This window comes from Chanos chanos, chromosome 9 (assembly GCF_902362185.1).
Source record: "Chanos chanos chromosome 9, fChaCha1.1, whole genome shotgun sequence".
Classification (NCBI taxonomy): Eukaryota; Metazoa; Chordata; class Actinopteri; order Gonorynchiformes; family Chanidae; genus Chanos; species Chanos chanos.
The window spans coordinates 6,100,930-6,128,386 of record NC_044503.1 but is presented as its reverse complement, the minus strand read 5'-3'; the positions used below and the strand labels follow the sequence as shown (position 1 = coordinate 6,128,386).

Below are 27,457 nucleotides of genomic sequence, written 5' to 3'. Positions count from 1 at the left end.
TGTAATTTTATGTTGAAAAAGGCTACAAGAAAATGCTCTGAATTAAAAATAAATAAATAAACAAAAATCCAGTGACATTTACAGTACATACAGGCACTGTGTTTGAATATAACAATAAAAACACAATTCTCAGCATCAGCTGATTACAACACATGGTCTCACACACACTTTTCCTCCCAAGGCCTGTCTAACGAAGGATAATGAGATGGTTGTACATATTGCTGACATAGTCTGTTAGGCTGCAAGTGTTAACCATAACGAATGGGCAGCTGCCAGAACTGTGGTTCAAGCCCTGACAGAAATTAGTGGTGTGGGTGGGTTCATATCCATCTGCACCTCTACTGTTCCACCAAAAGAGCAGAAAGGATACCTCCTTTCTTTCTTTTTAATGACTGACAAACAAAACCTATTCCTACATCAACACACGTAGTTTATGTATAAAGCCCAAATGAAAGGCATGATTGATCAAAAGTGCTGCTGATAGCAAAACTACAGAAAGCGACATTTGCGACATGGAAATGTCAAAAGTGACATTTCAAAATGATAAAATATGGGCAATAACGCATTGTATTCACAACTATGGTGTGAATACAAACAAAGAAATAAATAACTTGCGTACATATATACAATCTACACAAATATTCACAGGATGCCTCAAAGTCAGGTTCACGTTTGGAACAGAGCCGTCTCTCAACGGCTCTGGTTTGGATAAAAGAAACTCCGTTACGGACCCATACAACTTGTTCTGTCAAGTGCGTGAAGTCTATGTATATGGTGTACAGATCATACTAGCATATGCAGTTGAGAGTGACGTAGACCAGACTGCTTTTCTCTTCACTCGCTCCTCCTCCCTCGAGCTCCAGCAAAGTGTAAAGATGGCGTCCATCATGGAGGGGCCGCTGAGCAAATGGACTAACGTCATGAAGGGTTGGCAGTATCGCTGGTTTGTTTTAGACTACAATGCTGGCTTACTGTCGTATTACACGGTAAGTGTGCCATACTCGACTGTTGGTTTTTGTGTTACAGTGGAAGCGTTGAGGGTTTGATACTTGACTGAGGAATACCGAGCAACCATAGGACTTGGAGGCCTGTTGCCAGGAGTTGGGAATCTCAGCTGGTTAAGGGGCGGGAATATTTTTGCAATGACAGGAACACCAACCATTCCAAGGAAAATTTCAGAGCATGTTAGCCAATAGGCAGTCAATTTGCCTCGTGTTACGTCCTAGAACTTGAAAGTGGCCACATCCCATGAAAAAATGCTGTTGTTTTGGATGCCGTTAGTTTGCAAAATTTTAAGGGTGGTGGCCCACACATGTGACACATTGTTTTGTCGCAAATAGCTTTTCAGCTCCCCTACAACATGGCATGGTTTAGGTACAGGAAAAACGACTTCAGCAGTTACCCAAGTTCTATGTCTTTAATATCAGACTAAATGTGTGTTCAGTGAAGGACAGAGGACGTAAGGTAGCTTCCGAGCTAACGAGACGTATCCCTGAACACCTCTTTACAAAATATTTGTGAGTTACAAATGGGAGCTTGTCGTCAATATCCCTACCCTGCCAGAATGCCACACACAACGGGCATGAAAATGTTAAATAGCTAGCTACATTTCCCTAGTTCCCGAAGTTTGGTTTAGAACTGCTTTGGGCCACGATTGAAATCACATTTAACTGCCTTCATGTGACGCTAATAAAGTTAGTAAACATCATATTCGATGTTCACTTTACTGTGCATATAGAACAGGCTCTGATCTGTGTGACAACAGCCATGTCAGTTAGTAAGTTAAATGAGAGAGAAAGGTGAAATCTACGTACAGCAAATGAGTGAGTAGAAATGATTAGGTAGCCTACATAGTGAATTACTGAAAAAGAGAGAAATTACATGAATTGCGAAGGATTAACACTGATTTAGAATGATACAGCAAGTCCTCAGTGCTTACAATTCCAGTCCTTGTTGAAATCCTTAGCTTATGTTTTAAACTCTGAAAGCTATTCAGAATTCCACTGTTTAATACAAACAAACTAAAGACTATGTCATTCACAGTAATTGTCGTGAAAAGTTTCAGTTTCATAGAACAGCGTGGATTGTCGATTCATTCTACATACCAAAGTTCTGATGTGTTTAGTTTTCGCAAGGATTTATATTTCTCCTTAACAAATATTATTTATGCTTAAAAAAAAATAATATCCCATGCCTTCATTTTCTTCTGCAGTTTTTATTGTGTTCGGCCCTTGACGTTTATAATACCTTCAATCTATTTAAGTAATTTGCAGTGTAATACGGTACACTGAGGCAAGAACTCAAGGTCGACTCACATTCTCGTAATCCAAAATGCAGTCCGAATGCCTAATTTGTTGCCTAATAAATTGTTTTTATTTTCTTAGTCCAAGGACAAGATGATGAGGGGCTCCAGAAGAGGGTGTGTTCGACTCAGGGTAAGGAAGACACTTATACTGTCTCTCGTAATCATTCATCACGCTACTGTTCAACATTTCCTCTGTGCCTCAAGACACCAGAGAATATCCTTTAATCTGTGTTTGATTATTATATGCACAGCACAGAATCATTTGGCTTGAGGTAGTAACATCTGGATAAGAAGTTTTGAAAATCATTTCCAGGCAACTTATTGTTTGTCGCAGAGGGATTATATGTTTCAAGGGTAAGGTGTAGATGTAGAGAATGTATATTTTCAGTACAAATATAATACATACAGTTAGATATAAAATTTAAGAATGAAATTAGCCTCTTTATACCCTCATGCTGGTCCACTGTCAGTGCAACCTTATTATTGTACATGCGCAGATATGGTCTTCACTGGTAGCCGTATTGATTGCAAACTCAATACAATAACTAGCTCATAGTTTTGTAAATAATTTTTTGTTTTGGTGAAAGGTTGTAAGACCACATGAAAGCATTGATTGCTCATAACAACAATGTGCTGTTCTTTTTTTTTTTTCTTTTTTCCAACTGCACTCGGGTGTACTGCTGTTTATTTCATTAATTTTATTAGTATCTAATCACGTTTCAGGATTAGCCTAATGATTTTTCCAGGGATGTATAGCACTGTATCTGCTAATAAATATGGCCATATAGAAAGTTTGTAACTTTACATTAATGAGTAATGGCCACTAGATGGCACACTAGGTTATCGTTTGTGTAATTAATCAGGTCAGTTACAAAATACCCATTTGCTTTTAGCAAACATTGGCAGTTTACCTGAGCATCTTTGTATTTGTAAAAGCTGGACATAGTTAAAATTGTTGTTATTTGCCTGTTTGTTTGTGGATGGTGAGTGGAGGGTTAATGGGTAAATCTGTTGGATTGAGGTGGTTACTGCCTCAAGGACAAAGTGAATATCATATTGTCCAGCCTGTGTTTTTTTGTGTGTGTGTCAGCCTTATTTTTTTTTATCTCTCTGTTCTTGTCTGAAGCAAATTTAAACCAAAGCTGGCGAATCAAAAAGCTTAAAGATTAAATCTCATAGTAGCATATATATATATCCAGTTCTTTCCTTGAGCCCTGTTTATGAAATAAAGCATTCAGATATTCCTACATGCATCGTCGTCATCACTGTGTAATTCAGTAGTTCAGTAGCTTTCATTTTAAAAGAGTGCCTGTTTTATCAGTCAGATTTCTGAAAATAGAAATGAAAGAGAAATTGCCTACTGATCATTTAAGTGCTGTTTATGCTGTACACAGCTGTCACAGTAGACTGCGGTGAAGGAATTCTGTACTGAATGGAAAAAGTTAAGAATAGATTTTAGGCATACTATCTGACAAGGAGTGCTTTGTTATTTTGATTATAATATTTATTGTCATCATGTCCTTTGTGTTGGGATGATGTTTCTGTGTGATGTCTAGATGAATAGAGTGAGCTGCAGAATTGAGTAGTTGTTGCCATTGTTCAGGAATAAGAATTGAGGCCCCTGCTAGGTTGAGATAATGCCACAGTGTATTTGGTAACAATAACTGTTTCAAATGTAAATGAACTGTCTATAAAAACACGGGTTTTTTTTTTTTTTTTCTCGTACTTTGCGAATTTAGTTCTTTGATTGTCCTCCTTTATCAGTGGGTTACAGGTTGTGATGTAATGGTGATTATGTAAGCAAATGACAAAATGTTTGATCTTTGCAGAATGTTTATGAATTACGTTAAACCATTAATGCCAGTTATTGCTTTAGAAGTCTCCGTTCTACCCTGCAGGGTTTAATGGCAGACCGGCCTCACAGGGTTAATCTCTCATGTATGTCGTTCCATCGCACCGCTGCTGCCCCCAATCCCCAGCTGAGGCTCTGCAGTCTCTCTCTCTCTCTCTCTCTCTCCCCCTCTCCCTCCCTTCCTCTCTCTCTCTGCTGTTTCCATCCAACCTTCCTTTCCTCCTGTACTCCACCCAGACTGCCCCTCCTCTCTCTTTCTTTCCATGCTCGCGTGTGTGAGAGAGAGAGGGAGACGAGAGAGAGAGAGAGAGAGAGAGAGAGAGAGAGAGAGAGAGCTGGGGCGGGGGGGGGAGAATGACGTGTCACTCTGTCTGACTGCCTCCCATTCCGTGTTTTTTTTTTTTTTTTGTTGGGTTTTTTTTTTGGTTAAACAGGGAGCAGTGATAGGAATCGATGACGAAGACGACAGCACTTTTACCATCACCGTGGACCAAAAGACTTTCCATTTTCAGGGTAAGTTTTTCTCTTTCTTTGTTCTCCTCTTCTGCCGTTCACATCCCTCTTTCCAGCACTCTCCTCCCGTTGTGTGGCCGTCTTGTCGGACGAATGCTCACGTGCTCACATGCAGTCTCTCTCTTTCTCTCTGTCTCTCCCTCTCTCTCTCTCCTATGCTCTTTCCTGCCGTTAAAACAGGGGATTATCCCACCAGTGGTCACCGCATACATGCGCGCACGCACGTAATACATACACACATCTCTCTCTCACATCAGGCCTGGGACATTTACACAGCTTATCGCTATACCAAACTCAAGATGGATTGTGTCATTTGACAGCTTTGCAGATCAGGGATTAAAACAGAAAAGGAGCTTTATTTTATTTTATTTATTTATTTATTTTTTTACTAACTGTAAAGCAGTTTGGTTTTTTTTTTTTCCCCTCACCATCTAACGGCGGTCCGTTCCATTTACACCTGGGAATTCTGGAACACACCGGAATAAGAGCCGAGCATTCTGAAGCGTCGCTCTACACCCTGACCAGCGTCTCAGGAGAGAGAGAGAGAGAGAGAGAGAGAGAGACAGAGAAAGAGAGAGAGAGGGTATAGCGGCGAGTCTGACGGCATCTCTTAAGGCTTTCCTCTCCATCCACACCCCTCCTTCCAGCCCTCCGGGCGCGCCACCCCCGGGGGAGAGGAGAGAGTGATTGGTGTAAAGGAGTGCAGCTGTGCACCTCCAGGTCTCTTAGCTACCAACTTTACCACCTCCTCACAGGCTCACCTCCTCACACCTTTCCCACCCTCACCTCCACCCCCCCTTTGTCACAGGTCCTCACGCCCCATCCATGCCCTCATCCATTGCTATGTTCCGTCACTGTATGCTCTGGCTGTACAATAGGAAGGGTAAGGTAATGCTTCATGTTTATATGCTAAGCTTGTACGAGATGTGAATTTGGAGCACTTTTTTTTTTTTTTAAAGTTTTTAATCTTGTGGTTTTGTTTTTTTTTCGTTTTGTTTTGTTTTTTTTACCTCCCCGTTTTATTATCGACTTGTGCTGCCTTCCGACTTCGGCCCCTCTTAAGCGAGGAAGGATGTTTGCCATTTCTGCTGACTCAGACTTGGATAAGTGTTGACATTAGAGTGAAAAAGAGAGGGAGAGGGGACATTTGAAGAAGGTTAATGAGTTCGTGCTAAAGTTATGTAATGGGCTATGGATTGTTCTGGAATGGTTGCCCATCGCTTGCTCGAGGTCTGCTACCTCTGCGTTATCAGTTTGTCCTTCCTGGAGCTTTTCTGTGAGGTCTGTCGCTAAAATTTGTTTCCGTCCTTCTGTCCTTCCTGGCACTGTTCTGCGAGGTCAGTAGCTAGCGTAGCTAAAATTTATTGAGGTCATGTTTCATTTTGTAGCTCTCAGATGAAGTCAACAAAGCTTCAAAGCATGTGCCCGTCTGAGGGACTTGTTTTCAAATGTACTGATGTTTTATTGAGTGAGTGAGTGAGTGAGTTATCGTAGAGATCGTCCAGAAAAATGGTCCAAGTCCTGACTCATCTGTCCTACCAAGTTTTATCTGTGTGTGTGTGTGTGTGTGTGTGTGTGTGTTTGTGTGTGTACTTTCAAATAACCCAAACAATCATTGTCATTCAACCAAACAGTCACATCCCTCTAGGGAACACCTTGCGCCATCATTTTCGTTTTTGGTTATCAGCGTCTTTTCCACTCTAGTTATAATACTAGATAAATTGGTTTTGGCCAGATGTTCATCTATTATAAATGACTCTTCAGCGCGCGATTCGTCAGCTGTGTGTTTGTGCGTGAACTTGTAGCGGGATGCAGTTGGGAGCATTGTTGTAAAGCATAGACGCGTGGAGTGATATATTATTACCTGTGCAGGTGATGATGGAAAACACGAGGAGAGGCAAAAATGGATGGATGGAAGGTTGTGGCAGCATGTAGCATTGATGTGAAATAATAGACTGTGCGTAGGTATAACTGAAAGAAAAAGATATGGGAATGCATATTCACATACACACACTGCAGTTTGTGACAAGTCAGCCATGTGGAGATATTGTGGGATGGCACAGTGAGCAGTGAGCTGTTTCGAGGTATAACAGGGGGTCTTGGAGCTATTAGCTTTAATTTCTCTTATGAGCTCTTAGACCCAGCAGCAGAGTAGCACTGTACTTCGCTTTGAAGGGGCATCCATAATTCATCAATTTCTTTTCTTTTTTTTTCTTTCTTTCTTTCTTTTTTTTTTTTTTGCTGGCGGAGCATCAGCGCTCCTTCTTGAAAGCTCCTTTACATTCATTGTAGCACTGAAAGCTCTTACCACAACTGAAAGGGCCTCACCGAAGAACAGTTTCAGAGTTCAGAACAAAACGATTTGGTTGCGTGCGTCGGTGGTATCGGCTGGAGGCGCTAACGGTGAAACTCTACCTCCCGAAAAGATGAAAGGGAGAGGAGAAAGATGAAGGCTTCTTGTAAATGACAGAGAGAAGGAGAGATGAGGTGAAAGGAAGGAGAGATGAGGTGGGATGGGGGGAGGTGAGAGACAGCGAGAGAGAGAGAGAGCGAGAACGAGAGCATTGCCGTGCTTCCTGGCTGGTCCCTGGGGAGGACTTGCCGCATACAGGCAGTGGCATGGAGAGAGCAGCATTGAACTACATACAGGCAGTATTTTTGTCAGAGATGCTGAGGCAGAAATGCACTGGGTCACAAACTCAAGCTTCTCACCGCCCCCCCCCCCCCCCCCCCCCCCCCCCGGCTGTTTTCTCTTCACAAGTTCCCTCCCCCCCCCAAAGCTGTGATTGGCTGAAGCATCTCCAGGAAATCACGTAGGGAAGGACTTTTAATGCAAGATTTTCTCTCTCTCTCTCTCTCTCTCTCTCTCTCTCCCTTGCGCTCTCGCCCTCGCTTTCAATATCTCTCACCCTTCACTCAATGGACCTGTTCTGTAGAAGGTCTTTTTTTTACTGCATAAATGACCAGGAAACCACGAGAGAACACTCTGTCCTTCTGAGGAGTGAGGGGGGGGGGGGGGGGGGGGGGGGCCATCACCCGGTAATTGGGTGGCGTAAAAACCCATCCTTCTGCTATTTGGGCTGAAGAACCAGATTCCTCAGCAGTATTGAATCTCCACGTGGAATTATGAACCCCGTGTACGTGTCTGGATCCCCCCCCCTCCTCCTTCTGTATAGACCTAGCCTCATATAGATCTAACCGCAACTTAGGCATTCAGTGTGGTTATATCTCAAGCTGTAATCAGGTGGTGTAAACCCATCATTACTGCAGAAGGGACTGAAAAACCCAATTCAGCAGCCCTGAATCTTTGGGTTGATGTCCCCTGCCATCTGCCTTTTGTCTACGCAGTCAGTTTGACTTAAGATCAGTGATTATGGTAATATGAGAATGTGCCTCAAAACGTTTGCCGCGCTGGAAAGTGCCCGTTTTAATTAGACCGTTTAAACAGCCTAATTCACGGCGGCGGCGGCGGCGGCGTGCAGAGACAGCGCCAGGCGGCATCAGTAAATGGACAGCATCCAAGCGTCGGCGATGACTCACCTGCGATGTCGGTTAAGTGTTGTTAGGAAGTCGTCAAACCCAGCCAATCCCGGTTTTAAAGTGACGCGCGGTTCCGTGTGATCGTAAGTCTATTGTGTGCGCGTTTAAGGCACAAGGAGTGGCCTTGTTTGTTTAGCATTGTAAATATCACACGGGTCTGGGACACTGTATCGCTGCGGGTTCCACGCATGTGTGAAAAAGAACCGCGCCAAAAAGAGAGAACCGTTTTTGCAGTCAGGTAAGCTGTGTGAGAGGGGAGAAAATTCTCATTTTCTCATTTTTAACCGAATAAGTTGCACAATAATTAAGCATCAACACTCGTTAGCTAGTCATAGACTTCAAGTCAACCAGGCAGTGCAATATCTGTGTTACTTCTCTCTGGGCATTTGAGAGCTGTTATCATAGTAAATATCAGATAGTCTCTGTAAGAAGAGCCTGAAGGCAACTTGATGCCTGTGTTTGTAGCTGTCAAAGAAAGTGAGCTGTATGTAAATCGATCTCTTGCAGAGCCGAAGTCCTGAGATGGTGAGAGCAGGCAGCTTGTGTTGTTGTAGCCCCAGTTTCTCTCTAATGTTTTTAAAAGCTTTTTTCTGCTGAGCTGTGACACCGTTAGTCATTTCTCCCTCAACTGCCTCTCATTCGACTAATTAATATTTCATTTATCCTCTCCTGAAAAATATGTGGAGTAAATATATGGGCCAATAGCACAGTGTGCAGTGACATTTGTTCGCTTACTGGGGGTTCTTATGTGTTTGGTATATGCGTAATACATAAATGCGACTCTTTCCTCGCTTTTGCCAGCGCTCTGTCAATGTATGACTGTATATTGCTTGGTTTACGTGAGTAAAACTACCTCAGGGTTCAGTTGAAACACTGCTCTTGTTCAAAGTTCTGAAATTATATATCTTTTGCAAGTTCAAGGTGACAGGCATCAAAAATACAACACGCCATAAACAGGCATTATGGGTATTCTCTTTACTGTCTTTGTAAGTGGGCCAGACTGCATGATTGATCAGACTTACTCAAGAGTTGAAATAAAAAAGGGAAACAAAATGACTCAACTCTTAAAGAGTTACATTTTCTTCAAAATGTAAGTCACTGCATCCCCTCTGGATGGTTATTTTATTTGTGTTCTAGTGTCTTAGAAAATGTCAGCCAGTCTATATCTGTTTTCACTTTTTCTGCTGTAAAATTACGTGTGTGTGTGTGTGTGTATGTGTGTGTCTGGCAAGCCGTTGTTTGCTGTGTGTATTTGCTTTAGGGACTATAGCCAAACTGAGCTCCAGTCTATATTTGAATCAGTGAAGACTGCCTACCTACTTTACCTCCCCCTAAAGTCACTCAGCTGCACAAGAAGCAGCCCAAGAAGCAGCTGACCAGGTTACGACCTGGCGAGACCACGGTTCTCCTAACCCTGCTCCACACGCAGTGAACGGGCTCATGCTCGGCTCTTCCTGACAAGCCTACGCTTGTGTCTGCTTGAGTGGGTATGTTCTCTGTGGCTCTTTCCTAATAGTTTCATTTTTGCTGCCCCCCCTCCCTTCCCCAGCCCGTGACGCAGACGAGAGAGAGAAGTGGATCCATGCCTTAGAGGGAACCATTCTTCGACACACCCTTCAGCTGCGGGTAAGAGTTTTGCCTCTTTTTTTTTTTTTCCAGGCTCGACCCAGTGATTTTAATGCTTTGCCTTGAGGATTTTTAAACAGGTTACTTCAGCGAGCCTAAAAGAAATACTCTCCGTTGTTATATCCATTCTCTTAAGACAGTGAGTAATCCGCAATACGTATTTTTTATAGGCGTATAAAAGCCTGTTAAAAATCATGCATTTGGACGTGTGGTAGAGCATGTGTATGTCAGGTTATTTAAGGAACAGGGTCACACTGCTAGACTTGGTCGTTTTAATTCTGCCGAATGTTAACTTAAAAGGCAACGTTTCAAGTTTTTGTCCCCAAATGTGTTTTCGTGTTTTTTTTTTTTGTTGTTTTTTTCCCTGTCTCTGTCTGGTTCCTTATTAAGGTTTGGGCAAAGTACATGTTGTTTCTTAGACGTTTAGGCACCAGTGAGCCATGCAGTGCACTCTCTTGTTTATGTCCATATATGGGTTTTAAGGGGCTTTGTGAAGTGCCAGCAGTGGAAAGAGTTAATGGCTAAGGGTCATCAGTGAGTAGGTAAATGCCTGGACAAGCATGGCCTTGTGCACCCTGAGGCCTCAGGGAGTGCAGGGCAGCTGGTCAGTGAGGGGGTGGGGTCTCTGTGCCTGAGAGGGACCGCCCACCTTTAAGAATGACATGGAGACAGTTACTATGTCTCTTTTTAGTATGTTCTTACTGTTAATCATTTTCTTTCTCTGTTTAGTTCTACTTCGAACTGTTTAACCTGCACATGCGCACAGACACACACACGCACACACACACACACACACACGCATGCTCTCAGACTCGCACTCACGCATACACACCCATTCCTCTCGTAGTCTACCTCTGTTGCTTTTGGGCTGTCATGTCGCTACTTGCTTGCGAACCCTGAGCAAATGTTGTGTCTCTCAATCATGTGACCACAGAGCCAATCAGAACTTTGCTTACTCAACCAGTAATCATCAATGCCAGCAGGCTGATCCAATCACATCAGGTCTTTGTGTGTGTCACACTTTGAGGTTTGCCTATTCTTCTTCTTCTTCTTTTTTTTTTTTAAACTGAGGAAGTCTGAACTTCCTGTCAGTAACGGAGTCTGGATTAACAGCGCCAGGGGTTCGGCTTTCGAGCACAGTGGATACGTGTGTCGCCAGCTCCTGTTTCGTGAAGTGACAAGCGAGAGGACAGAATTATTGTTTTTTTTTGTTTGTGTGTGTGTGTGAGGGAGAGAGAAATAGAGCGAGAGTAAAATTAAAAGCGTGGAAGAAGTTCCTCAGGTCAGGGTTGGCCTGGGTGTTCTGACGCGGCATGTCACACTCAGCTCCGCGTCCGGTAAGTACCGCAGACCTGCTGAGATAGTTAAAACGCCTCAGTGCAGAGTCAAAGTTAATGGGTTGGTTTTTGTGTGTGCTTGTGTGTGTGCTTGTGTGTGTGTGTGTGTGTGTGTGTGTGTGTGTGTGTATGTGTGTGTGGCCAGAGGAGGAGAGGAGAGTTTTGGCAGTTTTATGTGTCCGACTGTAGGACTAAGGGGGCTCCATTAATAGAAGGAGAGGAAATAAGCATAAGTCAGCGTGTGTGTGTGTGTGCGCGCGCGCGCGCGTGTGTCATGTGTGTTGACAACACAGAAATGGAACTGATGAAAGGCATTAGTGTTTGTATTTAACATCAGAATTGTGTCAGAAAATTGGGTTAATATCCGGATGAACTGTGTGTTAAAACCTCAAACACAACACAAAGCCATTGTTCTTTTTGTTTGTTTGTTTGTTTGTTTGTTTGATATTTCAAGGTATTATTCTGAAACTGGAGCTGGCTTCTCTCAGTCTCTGTTAAATTCCAGTGTTGTGTAATGACTGAGGGCAGACAGTGACTCAGTCTCTCCTGTAGCACAGGAGGGCAGGAATCTTTCTTGTGCGTGCAGCGTGTGTTGTGATGTAGTTTAGTCTGGGGGTACAGGTGACTCCTTACAGAAAGAATCTCAGCAGCTCCTCACCCGGGCTCTCCATTCCCTTTCCAATGGAGGTGATTATGAAACAGCTTTTTGAGGATTGAAACATGCTGTTCTTTCTCTCTCTGTCTCTCTGTCTTTCTCTGTCTCTCTCTCTCTCTCTCTCTGTTTCTCTCTCTCTCTCTGTCTTACTCTCTCTCTCTCTCTCTGTCTCTCTCCCTCTCTCTCTCTGTCTCTCTGTCTCTCTCTCTCACTCTCTTTCTCTCTCTGTCTCTCTCTCTCTATCTCTGCCTTTTCATGGTGCAGTAGATACCATTGCTGGAGATGAATTGGAAATCTTTCCTAAGATCTTCTTACATAAGAATATTCTTATCACTCTGAATCTGTTTTTGTGATAATGTCCTCGGACTATTTTTTAATAAAAGCACCAAGGTTGGACTAAAAAGAGAGACTTTTTCAGTCTAAAGCGTAGCTGTGTTGTCGATTTTTAGGCTAGAAAAAATGTCTTTGCCGAACTTCAGTTGACACACACTGAACATAATACAGCTAAAGCTTATTAAATAGTCACCTTGTTCGTTGCAGACTTTGAGTGCATGGGTGTGTCTGTTTTTGTGCGCGTCTGCAGGTCTCATGGGAAATGTAGTCTTCCTAGGGATAGTGCAGTATTGCTTAGATACAGCATGTTTACCCCGAAACAGGTTTTTTTATTTTTTTTTTTAATTATTTATTTTATTTATTTATTTATTTTGACACCTTCTACTTTGTGTCCAGAACTCTCTCACCAGGAAAGTATGTACTTAGAAAACAATCGCGCGATTTTTGGTCAGGAATTTGAGCAGCCTTCCTAAGGGAGGGGCCTGCCCATGTCACTCGCTGTTTATCGATGAAGATATCCACGTTTAATCAGAATTAGGTCACAGACAGGTCGAAGAGCAGACTTTGGCCCTTTGCAGAACAGCTTCTTGCGTGTGTGTGTTTGTGTTTGTGTAAGTAAGTAAGTAAGTGTGTGCGCGTGTGTGTGTGTGTGTGTCTCCCTGTTTTAGTGCTAGGTGACAGTGCAGCGACTGTTCTGTATTCATGGCTTTTCTTCACGTTCCCGTAAGATTCCCCTCTAGCGTGTGCCGTCGCCTCAGAGCCAGCCCAGCTGAAACCTCACCGGGGAGTATACTGTACACGATTCCTATAGCTTTATTTAACCAGCGTCTCCTCCACGCTTCAGCTTATTTAATCAGCTGTCCGTCTCTGCCGTGCCTTTATTTAATGAGAGATCTGTGTCAGACATGCCACTGCACTGGGGTGTGTGTCTCTGTGTGTGTGTGTCTCTGTGTGTGTGTCTCTGTGTGTGTGTGTTTCTGTCTTTGTATTTGTAGATGGTTTGTCATATGAGTGATTTTCAGTTTAAAGTTTGTTGAAATTGTGGTTATGTGTGATTGTAAGGAAGTTGATAAAGGTTAATGTCCTAGGTGCTTTTAGGTGGGGGGGTGGGGGGGTGGAGGGGGCAGTTTCGTTTTTGTCTAGAGTTTGTGTTGCATTGTGTCTGTTTTGACCGGTAAAGGAGTATGATGCAATTGTGTGCATACGGGTGAGAGCGATAAGGCTGTGTGTTTGTGTTAGGATTCAGGTGTTCTTGAGGTGACTGACACATAGTCCCCTTGGTTTTGTGCGTCGAGTATCTGTGGCGTTGAGTTTCTCTGGCGCGTAGGAAACATGTTCACTCGGCTGCGTTTAAACCCGGCTTACACCCCAACCAGTTTGCAGCTCTCGCAACAGCTTTGACAACAAACACCGTTCTGTCTTACCAACTTTACCGCTTTTCTTGTAACACGAAGAACGCGATTCAGTTCTCTTTGGCCCAGAAATGCAGCCAAAGCCTTTTATGTTGCCCGTGTACAATGTGAACTGAGCTATCTGGACCATACTGCTAGCTGTGCGCTGCTTGAAACTTCTCACAGGTTTCTGCGGAGGGACCCAGAGCAAACTGGCTTCTCTTCAGCTCAAACGTTAAGATAACCTTTTGCCTCTCTCTTGAGATCGACGTGAAACCGGCTTTGCTTTTCTTCAGGTGCTTTCAGTCTGTTGTTTCGGTGTCGTGATCAACCATTGACTTCAAACACTGGCCAAAGAATTAGCCATTCTCTCTCTCTCTCTCTCTCTCTTTCTCTCTCTCTCTCTGTCTATCTCTTTCTCTCTTTCTCTCTCTCTCTCTGTCTATCTCTTCCTCTCTCTGTCTCCCTCTCTCTCTCTCTCTCTTTGAAGATCTTTAGTTCAGTGTGTTTACCTCTTCTCCAGTAGACAGCAGAGAAAATTTGTATTTAGGGGGGGTTTTGAAGGACCTGACAGAATAATGATCTCTCTGGCTCTCTCCTGCAGGAGGCAGAGACAGCGTTTGTTCCCAGCGTTCAAGACTTTGATAAGAAACTTGCTGAAGCCGACGCTTACTTGCAGATTCTGATCGACCAGCTGAAGGTGAGACCCCCCTCTCAGGTCACGACACGCTCTTATCTTATATTGGCATTCAGATACTATTCATAATACATCTGAACTCTTGTCATATTGGACTGGTTTTAATTTTCCGTCTCTCTCTCTCTCTCTCCTCTCTGCTAGCTTTTTGATGAAAAGATAAAAGACTGTAAAGAAGATGAGTCACGCAGAGTAAGTTGTCTTCCTCTTCTTCTTCTTCTTCTTCTTCTTCTTCTTCTTTTTTTTTCTTTTAGGTGTTTTCTTTTTTTTTTCCAGTGATACACTGAAGTTGGAGCATTTTCTGCCAAATGATGTCATAGGGCCTAATTTTCTATTATGAAACTGGGTCTTTTAAAACACAGCTGCAAACATCTGAGGTCCAAATGTGGTGTCGTGTGTAAGACATGGGTTATATTTCTGAATGAGCTTTGCCTTTTTTTTTTGTAACCCCTCATTTTTTGTTTATAAACTTTTTAAATGGCTTTTTTCTGCTTGTAGGGTTTGTTTGTTATAGCCAACAATGACTGGAATCGAAAAATCCCTGTGAAGTTAGTGAGGAACTGGTGTTGAAAGTAGACAGAGTTTCAGTACATGTGTGGAAACACCCTTTGACTGCCCACATCTTCATCAGTTTTGTCTTCATTTCCGCTCAACGTTATTTCTTTACTGAAATGGTTTGATGAGACCTCATTCCATATGTGACCATTAACTCCCGTGTTTACGTCTATCTGCAGAAAATTGAAAACCTGAAGGAGACGACTTGTGTAAGTGTTTTCTTAAATCAACTCGAAACTGTTTAATGCTCAGAAATGTCTTACAGTTTCCTATTGTTCCATGTCTTATCTGCTCCATGCTGGGTTTTTGTTTTTTTTTACTCTTCAGAGTATGGTAGAGTCCATCAAGCACTGTATCGTATTGCTACAAATTGCCAAGGTAAATTCCTGTTTTACTGCTTTTCGATCCAAAGCTCATTTGAGTTCACATGTACCAGTGTCATGCCGTTTTGTTTGTTTGTGTGTGCGTTTGTGTGCGAGTGTGTGTGTTTTTTTTTTGTTTTTTTTTGTTTTTTTAGTTTTTATGTGTTATTCCTGTGTAGTCCATGGGACGGTAGCCATTGATTATTGAGAGAGAGAGAGAGAGAGAGAGAGCAGAGTATTGCCAAATCCCATTAGGTCCCACTTTGTGGTTTTGGAGAGGTGCTTCTCACATACACACAAAGACCGGCACCTTTTATAAACCTCTCTTACGGTGCTGTTGGATAAAGTTTAATGAAAATCTCATTTATACCTGTACTTTAACTTGGTAGCGCTATTGAGTGATAATTAATGAACCTTGTCTTTACAGAGAGCCTTTTTTTGTTTGTTTTTTGAGATAGTCTCCATACTTTTCTGTCAGAAAGCTACACATGTCCTCAAACAATGTTTTCTTTTCAAAATTTTTAAAGGATCAGAGTAACGAACAGCAACACGCAAACGGACTGATAGTAAGTTGTGCCATTTTTTCCACCACAAGGTAGTCAAAAATCAACCGAACCTCTGTTCTTCTTTCCCGTTGGACAAAAAAAAAAAAAAATCACTTCTTCTTCCTTTTATTTACTTGTTTTTTTTAAGAGCAAAGCTATCTGTGAGAGGTGTGTGCATGCCCTGTAGGAAAATGGCTCTGGTTTTGCACTCTTCCCGTCTCTGTTTCACCACCTTAGCTTTTCAACTTTCAAAGGAATTTTTGGGGGTTTTTTTCCTCAGTTTTTCCCTCCAAAGCCCATCCTTGGGAAATCTCTGGAACTTTTCCGCTTCTCTTGTGAACCTCTGTTGTGTCTAAATTTGCTATAATTTAATGTAATTCTTATGGGTTTTTTTTTTATTTCTTTCAACAAATATGTCTAATTCTTAGAATGAACTAACTCTACACTAATTGTGAGACTAACTTCACACACACACACACACACACACACACTTCTAAGAACTATTGATCTGTGCTCACTGTATATTTTTATTGACCCCTTATGAAGGACTAATAGATGTCAGACTGTGTAAGGCTGTTTATCCACAGTCGTGCTAACCCGTTGGCCCCTCTAACTCTAAGCCTCATTTCATAAAGATTACTTCGATCTCTGGCTCCACTCCAGTTGTACAGGATTTAACCCAGAGCAGAAATCTTTAACAGTGAAATCAGCTGTTGCTTAATCACCAAACTGATCAATGAAATAACCCTATTTAACCCCCCTGTATTAAGCGCACGAAGCGTTAGATTCGTGCTCAGATTTATTTTTGCGATCGTAGAACGTTCCAGAACTGAAATCTTGCTAACCACCCGCCGAGAAAGTCTTCTCACCCTGCCCCCCAAAGCTGTGCTTTACCTGTTCATTTCGTCTAATGCTCACACAATTTCATATCTTAAATTGACTTAAATTGGTCTTTAATGAAGAGCAGCAGTCTAGCCTCCCCCTCTGAGGCACAAGAATGATTTGAATAGAAAACACAAGGTGATTGGAAGTGAAGCAAATAGAAGAGAAAACCCTCTCCAAACCTCACTGTAATCAGCTGGAATGTTTTTACGAGCCTCTAGCACGAAGAAAGAAAGACTTCCCTTGACTTCACTGCATGACTTCTTTTTTTTTTTTTCGTCTTTGTTTTCCATCTTTTAGTTGATTTTTGGTTAAAAGAGCATTGTGCTAAACAAAAAAGTCTTGTGGCAGAAAGTTCCATTCTACAAATTGTCTATCATGTCATTTCTGATCATTTTATTTCCGTCTCTCTCTCTCTTTCTCTCTCTTTCTTTTTATCTCTGGCATGCTGTGCACAGTATTATGGTCTGGCCCGTCGCCATGGTTGCCTCATATATATGTCTGACTCTCACTGGCTGAGCTACAGTTGCTATGTCATTGCTGTTAGAGTGTCTTGAATCTCTGAGAGCAATCTGAGTAATTATAACCGGTGTGTCGAATTAAGTGGCACTGATAAATTTCAGGCCCGCAGATTAAAAAACAATCGAGTCTGACACAAATGCCTCGTAACTCACGGAAATTAGATTTTAATGACACTCTTATCTGCATACTACATCAGATGGCATTTGTCACAGCTGACCTGTTTTAAATCACACTGTTGATTTAAGGACTTTTCGGATTTTTTTCGTGTCCTTGTTACTAGAGTCACCCTCTTAATCATCAAATCAAGCGCTGACAAGTAAAACTTATTAATTACTCCCTCTCCAGATTGGAAGGAGCCTCAGCTCCGTAATCTTGACATTTAATATGCTTTTACTTTCAGTATGATCCAGAATCTGATCTGAGTGCTGAGTCCATAGTTTAATAGTGAAAGCGCTGGAATGAGAGACGTGTATAATTGTATATATTTATTTATGGACATGGTGTTGTTGCCCTGTCGTCTCCAGAGCACCATAAATCCAGTGGATGGAATTTATCAACCCCGCCCCCTGGACACCTCTGTAGTCAGTGCCATGCCAACACAGACCGCCCTCCCCACAGGTAAGACGCTCCGGCCGTCTCTCTCAGGGGACGTCGACGGATCCGAGGATTCCTTTTCTCTTACTGGGTGCGCGGGGGTGTCGATGGCGGTAGTTCTGGTTTGACTTTGGAGTTTTTCGAAGTCTAGATTCTGTCTGCCAGGGCTAATTTGGAGAAAAACTCTGTGACCTGCGAACGTTTCAGTACTCTCCTGATGTTTTCAAGTGCGTTTATTTACACTTTTCTTGCTTAGCTTGGAGGGTTTCCAAATAAATCTTGTATTATATTACAGTTACAGGATGTTTTTTTTTTTTCACTTCCTGTTAGTCTTGTCTGAGCATGTGACCCTGAGAGAAGACTGCTGATTGGCCAGACACTGTGTCACATGGCTACCTTGCCTTACACCAACATACAGTTCTCCCTCCCTGCTCAGTGGATTGATTTTTCTCTTCGGTGTTTCAGTCCATTAGTAATCTGGATGCTTCCTGCTGTATTTGGTTTCTACAGATTATTCCCAGTAACCTCTGGGAGGTTGTGCTTGACTATAAGGTTTCAAGATTGATAAATGACATTGAAAATACTGAAAATACAGCAGCACGAACTTACACGTGGACATGGCTATCAATCCAATGCGGTATTCCCGGGCCATGATTATTGATTGCGCATATCGTTTGGGTTATTTATACGTTCGTCTGTATTATCTGTATGCGACCGTAAGGGCAGGTCCTCGTTGTTGTTTTTGTTTATCGTTCGGTGTGGCGCAGCTGTGACTGGACCACCTCGTTTGACTCTTAAACGTTCTACACTCAGTCTTTGTGGGCGAACCACATCCGCAGACAGGATCTAGTTTAATGTACTGTCTGTAATTGATTAGGTACACTAATTGTGGGGTGTTATTTAGGTCTCTCTCTAGCATCCAGTCACGTGGTTTTCGAGAACCGGCTCTCGGAGTCGTGGCGTCTCTTTAAACCCTTGCCGGGACCGAAACGACCGTAATGTTTTGACCGAGCTCCTCAGGAGAGTGTGTGTTAGGGGCTCTGATGCTCGCGTTTGTAAGTGTGTTTGCGTGTGTTTTGTTTCTCCGCCCGTAGATGAAGCTCAGGTGTGTAAAACACTGGAGCAGAGGCCTTCCTCGTTACCTGTGGGGCCCGACGTCACAGTGATGGGAAGCCTCCAGACCCCTACTCCCAACAGCACAGGTAAGAATCTTTCTCGTCCATTCAGAATCCAGCTTCAAATCCACACAGGATAAAAAAAAAAACAAAAACAAAAAAAAACCCAATACAAAACACGTCTGATGTTATGTCTGATGATAATTTCAGAACCCGACCGGTGGAAGAATGAAACAAGCAGTGTGTGGCGTTCATCATTTTCGCTTGTTAGGCTATCTTCTGTACTGCAGAGGAAGCAGAAAACTAGTTGTGGCAGTTAATTTCCCTCCTGTAATGTATGAGGGAACTGCAGGAGCGGGAGAATCACTGCGGCACAGCTAGTTACTTCTCTCCGGCTGTCATTATTCCTCAGGCCTGGAGCATCACAGCTCTCCCCCTTTAGTGCTGAGCTGGTGGTATTAGCGCTGAGCTCGGAGAAAGCAGGCACTCAGGAGCACTCAGTGCACTGCAGGCAACACGGAGAAATACACTAGAGAGAGAGAGAGAGAAAGGGAAAGAGAGAGAGAGAGACACAGAAAGAAAGGGAGAGAAAGAGAGAAAGAAAGAAAGAAAGAGACAAAGAGCGAGAGAGAGAGAGAAAGAAAGGGAGAGAGAGAAGGAAAGAGAGAGAGAGAGAGAGAGAGACAGACGAGCTTGACTGCTACATTAAAGATTTTTATTCCCTGAGATCTGGACAGTGCTGATAGCTAGGAGACGTTAGCGCCTTGTTGGGCCTGTGTGTCTGATGTTTGTGTGTGTGTGTGTGTGTGTGTGTGTGTGTGTTTCAGGGAGTGGTCCATCTGCCCCCAGTAGCAGCGTGACATCTCCTGCTCACATGAACCTTCCGGCCCACACCGTCCCCGACTTCTCTTACTCCAGCAGCGAGGATGAGTTTTACGACGCCGACGAGTTTTACCAGAGCAGCACCTCCCCCAAACACTGCGGAGAGTGAGTTACGCGCACACACAAACGCACACGCACTTTAACGCTCGCACCAAAGCAGGCGGAGAACTTTGCTCAGCTCAACTCGCAATGAGAGTGTCCATACAAATAAATTTCACTTTCCGTCCACTTTTACTGGGCCCTTTAACTGCAGCTGTACATTTTTGTCCCACTGCTGACTAGATTCTTTATCATCCAGGTGCACCCTAATGAAGTGTAGTAAAAACACTGAAAAACAAGTGCCCTCACAGCCTGCCCTCTCATCACCTCAGATGTGTAGTTTTGTGCAAAATGCTTCAGGAAACTCATAAAAAAAAAAAAAAATTTGCTTTTAGCCCCTCCAGGACTGCTGGCGCCTTGCCAAACAGTGAGGAGGGATCGGCTCTCAAACGGCCGGACACCACCGAGTCCCTCAACTCCTCTATGTCCAATGGGACCACTGACGCTGGTACCATCTCTCTCTTTCTCTCACACACACACACACACACACACACCTACCTTTACACATACTGTCCATTTATATTGGGTGTGAAGAAAAAGGTGAGGTGTAAATGTGCGTGTGTGTGTCTCTCTCTCTCTCTCTGTGTCTGTGTGTGTGTGTGTGTGTATCAGACCAGTTTGACAGTCACGATGAGCGGGATGATGATGGAGAGGGAGAGTCTGTGGAGGAACACAAGAGTGTCATCATGCATCTGCTGTCTCAGGTCCGACTGGGCATGGATCTCACCAAGGTAACACGTCTCTCTCACTCGCTCTGTCTGACTCGCTCTGTCTCTCTCGCACATGCACACACCCATAAACAAACTCTCTCTCCCTGCTCTCTCTACCACCCACCCACCCACACACGTCTCTCTGCTTTCACTGTTCTCTTCTCGTCCGGTTCTGCCTGTTCTCTCTCTGACCTCTTCTCTCTGTTCTCCTTTTCTCCTCATGGTCCCTCTCTCTCTCTCATCGTGTATTTTTTTGTCTCTTCTCTCTCTCTCTGTTTTTGTCTCTCTCGCTATCTGCTTCCCTTTCCCCTTTTGATCACTGGTTGCAGATGTTAGATTTAAGTTTCAGATGTAGACATTATAGCTGGTCTCTTGTTTCTTTCTTCTCTCTCTCTCTCTCTCTCTCTCTCGCGCCCTCTCTCACTCTCTCTCTAAAGGATCTGGTGTCTCTGTTTGTCTTTCATCTTGGCATTCGTTCTTCTCCTCCTCAGGTGGTCTTACCAACGTTCATTTTAGAGAGGAGGTCATTGCTGGAGATGTATGCTGATTTCTTTGCACACCCTGACTTGTTTGTGAGGTACGTGTTAGTGTGTTAGCTCAGGACGTGTTGGACTCTGAAAATGCCACAGTCTGCCACAGTCGCTGCACCTGTCTTAATTTTAAGTACTTTTTACAGTTATACATATCGGAGCGATTGTAATATTTCTGAATGTCAAGACGAACCTCTGTTATATAAATCTTTGCATTTTTACATGTTGTGTTTCCTTTTAGTTGTAGATGTGTGTGTTTGCGTGTGTGTGGTGTTTCTGTGTGTGTGTGTGTGTGTGTGTGGTGTTTCTGTGTGTGCGCGTTCTGTTTGACGTGTGATGTGTTCTCTCTGGTGTTCTTTCTGTCAGTATTGCGGAGCAGCAGGAGGCCAGGGATCGCATGGTGCAGGTGGTTAAGTGGTACCTCTCCGCCTTCCACGCCGGCCGTAAAGGATCCGTGGCCAAGAAGCCGTACAACCCCATCCTGGGGGAGGTGTTCTTCTGCCACTGGGACCTGCCCAACGAGGCCGACGACCCCGCCGCTTCGGTGAGAGAACCTATTCCCTCCTGCTTACGGCTGGATGTCGTATCCGTAGGTTTTTATCGGCTCTGGTCCTTTTTCCGACTGTGCTGAGGAATCCAGTTCCCTAACGATTCTCTTTCGGTTCTAATTATGCTTCGAACAGTATCACTTTGTAATTGTAAAGTTATTGTTGATAAAACTATAGTTGATAAATAGTTTTAACCAATTGTTTTATTCATGATCAAACCAGTTAGTTAAAGGATTCCAAATGTAATCCACAACAAATCAGTGCAGTGATATAAAAATAATGATATACAGCACACACGGAATATAAATATAATCTTTAAAAGGATGAATGAGACTCAACCTCAAACTGGAGATATAGACCATAAACCACAGGCTTTGTCACCATTTCGTGATATTTCTCTAGTCTGTCTGTTATCATGTCCCCTGTCCTCCTGTTGGCCACAGAGCTTAGAGTTATCTAGAATTATACACAGAAGCTGTGTTTGGTTATCTATGATAAAGACATAGAATACTTTCAAATTTACATAGCATTCATCCTCTCCCAGTCAGTCGTAAAGCGATAGGATTTGTCACCGTTGTGTGTTGAGGCTGTTGGTCAGGTTTCGGGGACGGATGAGATGGTCTTCGGTGTCCTGTGAAAGTGCGCAGGGTGAAGGCTCACACGCCGTATTCATTTAGATTGATGCCGTACCGCAGTAAGCGTTGGGTCGTACTTGAAGTGTTACCCAGCGAGAAAAACGCGGAAGTGTCACATGTCTCGATGCTGCCGCCCGCCCTGCTGGAGTGAACCTAAACTTTGGATCACTTAGCTGTCTGCACCGGCAAAATTTTGTGAATTTAAAAATAAATAAATAAATAAATAACTGAGAAGAAAGGTATTATCCAAGTACCTGGAAAATTACTGTTCTTCTGCAACAAGATGCAACTTGTAATGAATACGTGAAAAATCAGAGTACTCATCTTACAAAATGGAAGCCATGAAAGAAAATAGATTCTAAAACGCTGAGGCTGGTGAGAAGAGCGTTTTGAGTGTATCGTCCTGACTCTCAAGTGACTTGTTAGTGGTGTCCTCTATTGATCCCAGGACTGGTCACGCTGCAGAACCTGCTGTACCTCTGTTAAAAAGACCCAATTTCATCAAGATGCCTCCCAACACCAGACCACACAAGTTCAGTTTCCATCTCTGTAAAGTCTATTAACCTTGTGAAATAACAATTCTGTCGACTCACTCAGATCGGTTTATGGCACTGACATAACGCGGAGAATTTTATAGTCCAGCGTCGTAGTGTCAGTTGCCTGAGTCTTTGGCGATGATGGCGAATTGAAATTTCACAGCAGTTGCTGATTACACGGGCATTTAAGATGATGAAAATGTGAGCAGCAGAAAATTGGATAACAAGCAATAGTTATCGAGTATCACATTTAATTAATTTGTCTAACCGAATAAGACGTCGCCACAGTGATTATTTTCAAATGCTTTTATTTTGGCATATTCATCAGCGGGCCAGATCGTGTGTGTGTTTTTCCCGGGCTGTGTGTAGTACACCCCTGTTCTGATAGTTTCTTCTCTTTATTTTCTGTTGTCAGTTATATTTTGTAGTTGCCTTGTGTTTCACTGACCCAATAAAAACAAAAACCATTTTTCTCTTTCTCTTTCTCTTTCTCTTTCTCTTTCTCTCTCTCTCTCCCTCTCTCCCCCCCCCCCCCCCCCCCCCCCCCCCCCCCCCCCCCCCCCCCCCCCCCCCCCCCCCCCCCCCCCCCCCCCCCCCCCCCCCCCCCCCCCTCTCTCTCTCTCTCCCTCTCTCCCTTTCTCTCTCTCTCTCTCTCTCTCTCTCAGGAGCCTGTGTCTGAGGGCCCTGTGCCATGGTGTGGGAAGAACAGTGTGTCGTTTGTGGCAGAGCAGGTCTCTCACCACCCTCCAAGTGAGTGAGACACTTTCCACCCCGTCACATCATGTCATACAGAAATCTGTCTCACAGCAAGGGAGTCTGTGGGAACACTGAGTGTTAGATGGCTGTGTGTCTGAACCTTGAGTGTAATTCACTTCATGCTCATACCTGTCCACACTGTATCTGCAGTATCTGCGTTTTATGCTGAATGCTTCAGCAAAAAAATCCAGTTCAACGCCCACATCTGGACCAAATCAAAGTTCCTTGGGATGTCCATCGGAGTGCATAACATTGGTCAAGGTGAGCTGGGATAGTTTTTTTTTTTTTGTTTTTAACAAACGCTCGGTAAAATTCAGTGTTATAATTGTGAAAAACAGTGCAAACATCTGCCGTCACACTGGTGAATTCGCCTCCTTTTCTTACCTCCTCCCGCAGGATGCGTTTCCTGTTTAGAGCACGATGAGCACTACATACTCACATTCCCCAACGGTTACGGGAGGTGGGTATTCACTTCAGGCCCATGACTCCATGTGTCCATATGCTGGATTGGATCTGCTCTGGCTCTCTATGTCCAAACTAGTGTGTGTGTGTGTGCGCGCCCGTGTGTGTGTGTGTGTGTGTGTGCATGCGCGCACACGTGTATCTGTCCAATCGTAATCACGGGTAATCGGTTTACTTGTGTGTAATTAGGTCGATCCTGACTGTTCCTTGGGTTGAGCTGGGCGGGGAGTGTAATATATCCTGCTCTAAGACTGGCTACACCGCCAACATTGTGTTTCACACCAAGCCCTTCTATGGGGGCAAGAAGCACAGGATAACTGCAGAGATATTGTAAGTCAACACGAACAATTAAATGAACAGAACATTAGTATAATTAACAAACAGAGCAAACAACTTTGTTTCGAACACATTGAACAACTGAACAAATTACTTTTTTGTTTTGCGTGCAGGTATTACGAATGCACAAGGCATACGATATGAAACCTTCTTTTTTTTTTTTTTCTCTCTCTCTCTCTCAGCTCCCCCAATGATAAGAAGCCTTTCTGCTCCATCGAGGGAGAGTGGAACGGCGTGATGTATGCAAAGTGGGCGACCGGGGTCAGTCACATCGAACGATACCTCCAGATAACGTGGTTTTGCCTTTAGAATGTCAGTTCGATGCTGTTTTCTTCACCCTGTTAATGCTGACCACGCCAAATATCTTACAGGAAAATTCGTTGTTCATCGACACCAAGAAAATGGGAATTATCAAGAAGAAGGTTCGAAAGTTGGAGGACCAGTTAGAGTATGAATCCCGACAGTGAGTAACCCACGGTTTCACTTTATGGAGACGGATCAGAACAACAGCTCTGCTCAGTGACTTCTATCACTTTTGATGAATCAAACTTTGCGTTTTGTAATTCCTTGGTTCTAACAAATAGACTTCATGAAACTGAAGCGCATCTGCCTATTATCAATTGACACCTAAATATATCTTAATATACACTGAACATCAGAAAAACACTTATCAAATCTTTAAGAGGGCACTCTTTGAAATATTTTATGAAAAATATGTAGAATGACACAGTTTTAGACACAACCTGTTCTTCACCGAGTCGTGTTTGTTTAGTGAAGATACCTAAACCGTGTCATTGTGTCATTTTACAGTTTTTCATAAATTGCTTAATAAATAATGCTCTTATAAAGACTTCATATATATATATATATATACACACACACACATATATATATGTGTGTGTGTGTGTATATATATATAGATATAGATATATAGATATATATATAGATATAGATAGATATAGATATAGATATATATAAAAAGTTCATAAGTTCAGTATATATGTTAATTTAATGGTAACGGTAAGCAAGACCTCCTTAAATGCTATGTCTTGTTCCTTGCCTGTGTGGACTCTCCCCTGTGCTCATTGGTTGCTGTGTGTCTGTCAGGCTGTGGAAGGATGTGACATTAAACCTGAAGCTGAAGGATATCGACGCTGCCACAGAGGCCAAACACAGGCTGGAGGAGAAACAGAGGGCAGAGGCCAGAGAGAGGAAAGAGAAAGAAATGCAGTGGGAGACAAGGGTGAGTGTTAACCTCATTAACACACACACACACACACACACACAAACACACATATACACATATATATATACACACACACACACACACATACACACAAACACACATATACACACATACACACACACATACACACACACATACACACACACACACACGTTTCTATCCTAATGGGGACTCCACATCGACTTACAGTAGCCAAATCATTCTTAAAATCAGCTTTCCGAAACTGTCAGATAAGTCACAGGAACCTAAATGTAACCATTCACATACTTAGATTTCACAGATTTTCTTCCTCTTTTTGTGCAGTTAAGCTGTGTATAAAATGTAAAGTGAATTTATGCCGTTTAATCCGCCACATGAATATTATCCAGCTGAACTGCACTATGTGTTAATAAGTTGTGTTATTAATAATAATACTAGTAATAATAATGAGAATAATAATAATAATGATGATGGACTGTTTGTCTGTGTCCATGTTCTCTTTGCAGTTGTTTCATGAAGACGGCGAATGCTGGGTTTATGATGAACCTCTCCTGAGGAGAGTGACATCTCAGAGGCACTAAGCTCATTATGCCTACAAACAGCAAGAGTCTTGGTGATTAAAAGAACTCTTTTGCAAAAAAAAAAAAAAACCAACAACAACCTAAAAAAACACTTTTCATCTTAAAGCCTTGGAATGACTGATAACGACTGAACGTGTACACAGCTTTGCATTTTTGAAGTTCAAATGAATGATGACTAGGACAAAGAAAAAGAAAAAAAAAAACTAAAACAACAACAAACTCCTCTTTATGGAAAAAGAAAAACTCCTTTCTCGCCAACTCCACGTCCGCCCCCTCCACTTCACCCCCTCCTCCAAGGAAAGACAAACCACGTTCAAAGACACAGGAAGCAATTAGAGACCCCCCCACCCCCTTTCAGCCTCTTCCTTCGGGAGACTTCTGGAAAGGATTTCACCCCCCCCCTCCACACCTTAGGGCCAGCGGAGGGTGACCGCGGAGGAGTGGTGTTTTCGATCGAACAAACCGTGACGACGACAGCATTCTGTATCTCAGGGAATCCAGTGACTGAGGATCGAAAGCTGTTTCCGCAGAAGTTCGAAAGCCTTACACGTGTGGAATTGAAAGGGGGGGGGGGGAGCCTGGCTTGCCTAAAGCTAACTATAGCTATTTATATATAGAACATATGATATAAATATATATATATATATATGTAATCTATTTTCTTTCTTTTTTTTTTTCATTTTTCTCTGGCAATAGTAAGTCTTTGGACATATGAACTTCATGACAATGTGAAGAACCATCCCAGTGCCCTTCTACAATCACCATTTGGAGAGGGGGGGGGGGGGCAGTATATTTCTTCTCTCCAACTCTTGTTTTAAATTTTCATTATGGTTTCACGTGAGCTTACCCACAGACGACTAGGAGACGAATCAGCAATGAGGCAGAATTTTCTTGTATCACAGAAATTGTTGAAACTTGTTGCCATATTGATAATGTCAAATCCACATCGATGAGCAAATCATGTCTCTCTTTCTCTCTCTCTCTCATTGGATAATATCCTTTAGTGCCTCAGTGAGGCTGGATTTTACAGAGTACCGTGTGGGTGTCAGAAATGAAAACCCAATCAGTAGCGTAGTGTGTCCGACAAATTTGAAGAACTGTCCAATAGGAAAGCGCTGTGGTGCTGACGACACCGTGCATTACAGCAATGCTTGTCACACGGAGGCCAAGCCACCATATTTTAAAGCCCCTGCAAGTTCCCCTTGTGAATTGTACAATTTTAATCCAAATAAACGGAAGATTTCCCAGTAGTTATGTTTTACAGTACTTTACTGTTCACTACAAAAATATCATATGCTTGAAATAAATCATTTTTAATAATGTGAAAGACCTGTTT

General features: G+C 43.0%; 1 protein-coding gene across 5 annotated transcripts; it reads left to right on the top strand.

The window, feature by feature from the left end:
• Positions 1-875: 875 nt before the first annotated feature.
• osbpl9 (oxysterol binding protein-like 9) lies at positions 876-26,687 on the top strand. Of its 5 annotated transcripts, none has more exons than XM_030783868.1 (24): positions 876-986; positions 2,385-2,435; positions 4,592-4,670; positions 9,760-9,836; positions 14,157-14,252; positions 14,391-14,438; positions 14,981-15,010; positions 15,129-15,179; positions 15,691-15,729; positions 17,637-17,730; positions 18,801-18,908; positions 19,649-19,808; positions 20,138-20,250; positions 20,415-20,533; positions 21,004-21,089; positions 21,409-21,580; positions 23,427-23,511; positions 23,668-23,778; positions 23,914-23,977; positions 24,169-24,309; positions 24,498-24,576; positions 24,687-24,778; positions 25,423-25,558; positions 26,047-26,687. In XM_030783868.1, the coding sequence occupies exons 1-24, from the start codon at positions 876-878 to the stop codon at positions 26,119-26,121; spliced, it is 2,217 nt and encodes a 738-aa protein (XP_030639728.1). In that variant the 3' UTR covers positions 26,122-26,687. The 5 variants fall into 5 exon arrangements, with proteins under 5 accessions (XP_030639728.1, XP_030639727.1, XP_030639731.1 ...); XM_030783867.1 differs by having other exon boundaries at positions 21,409-21,586; XM_030783871.1 differs by lacking the exon at positions 2,385-2,435.
• Positions 26,688-27,457: the final 770 nt, after the last annotated feature.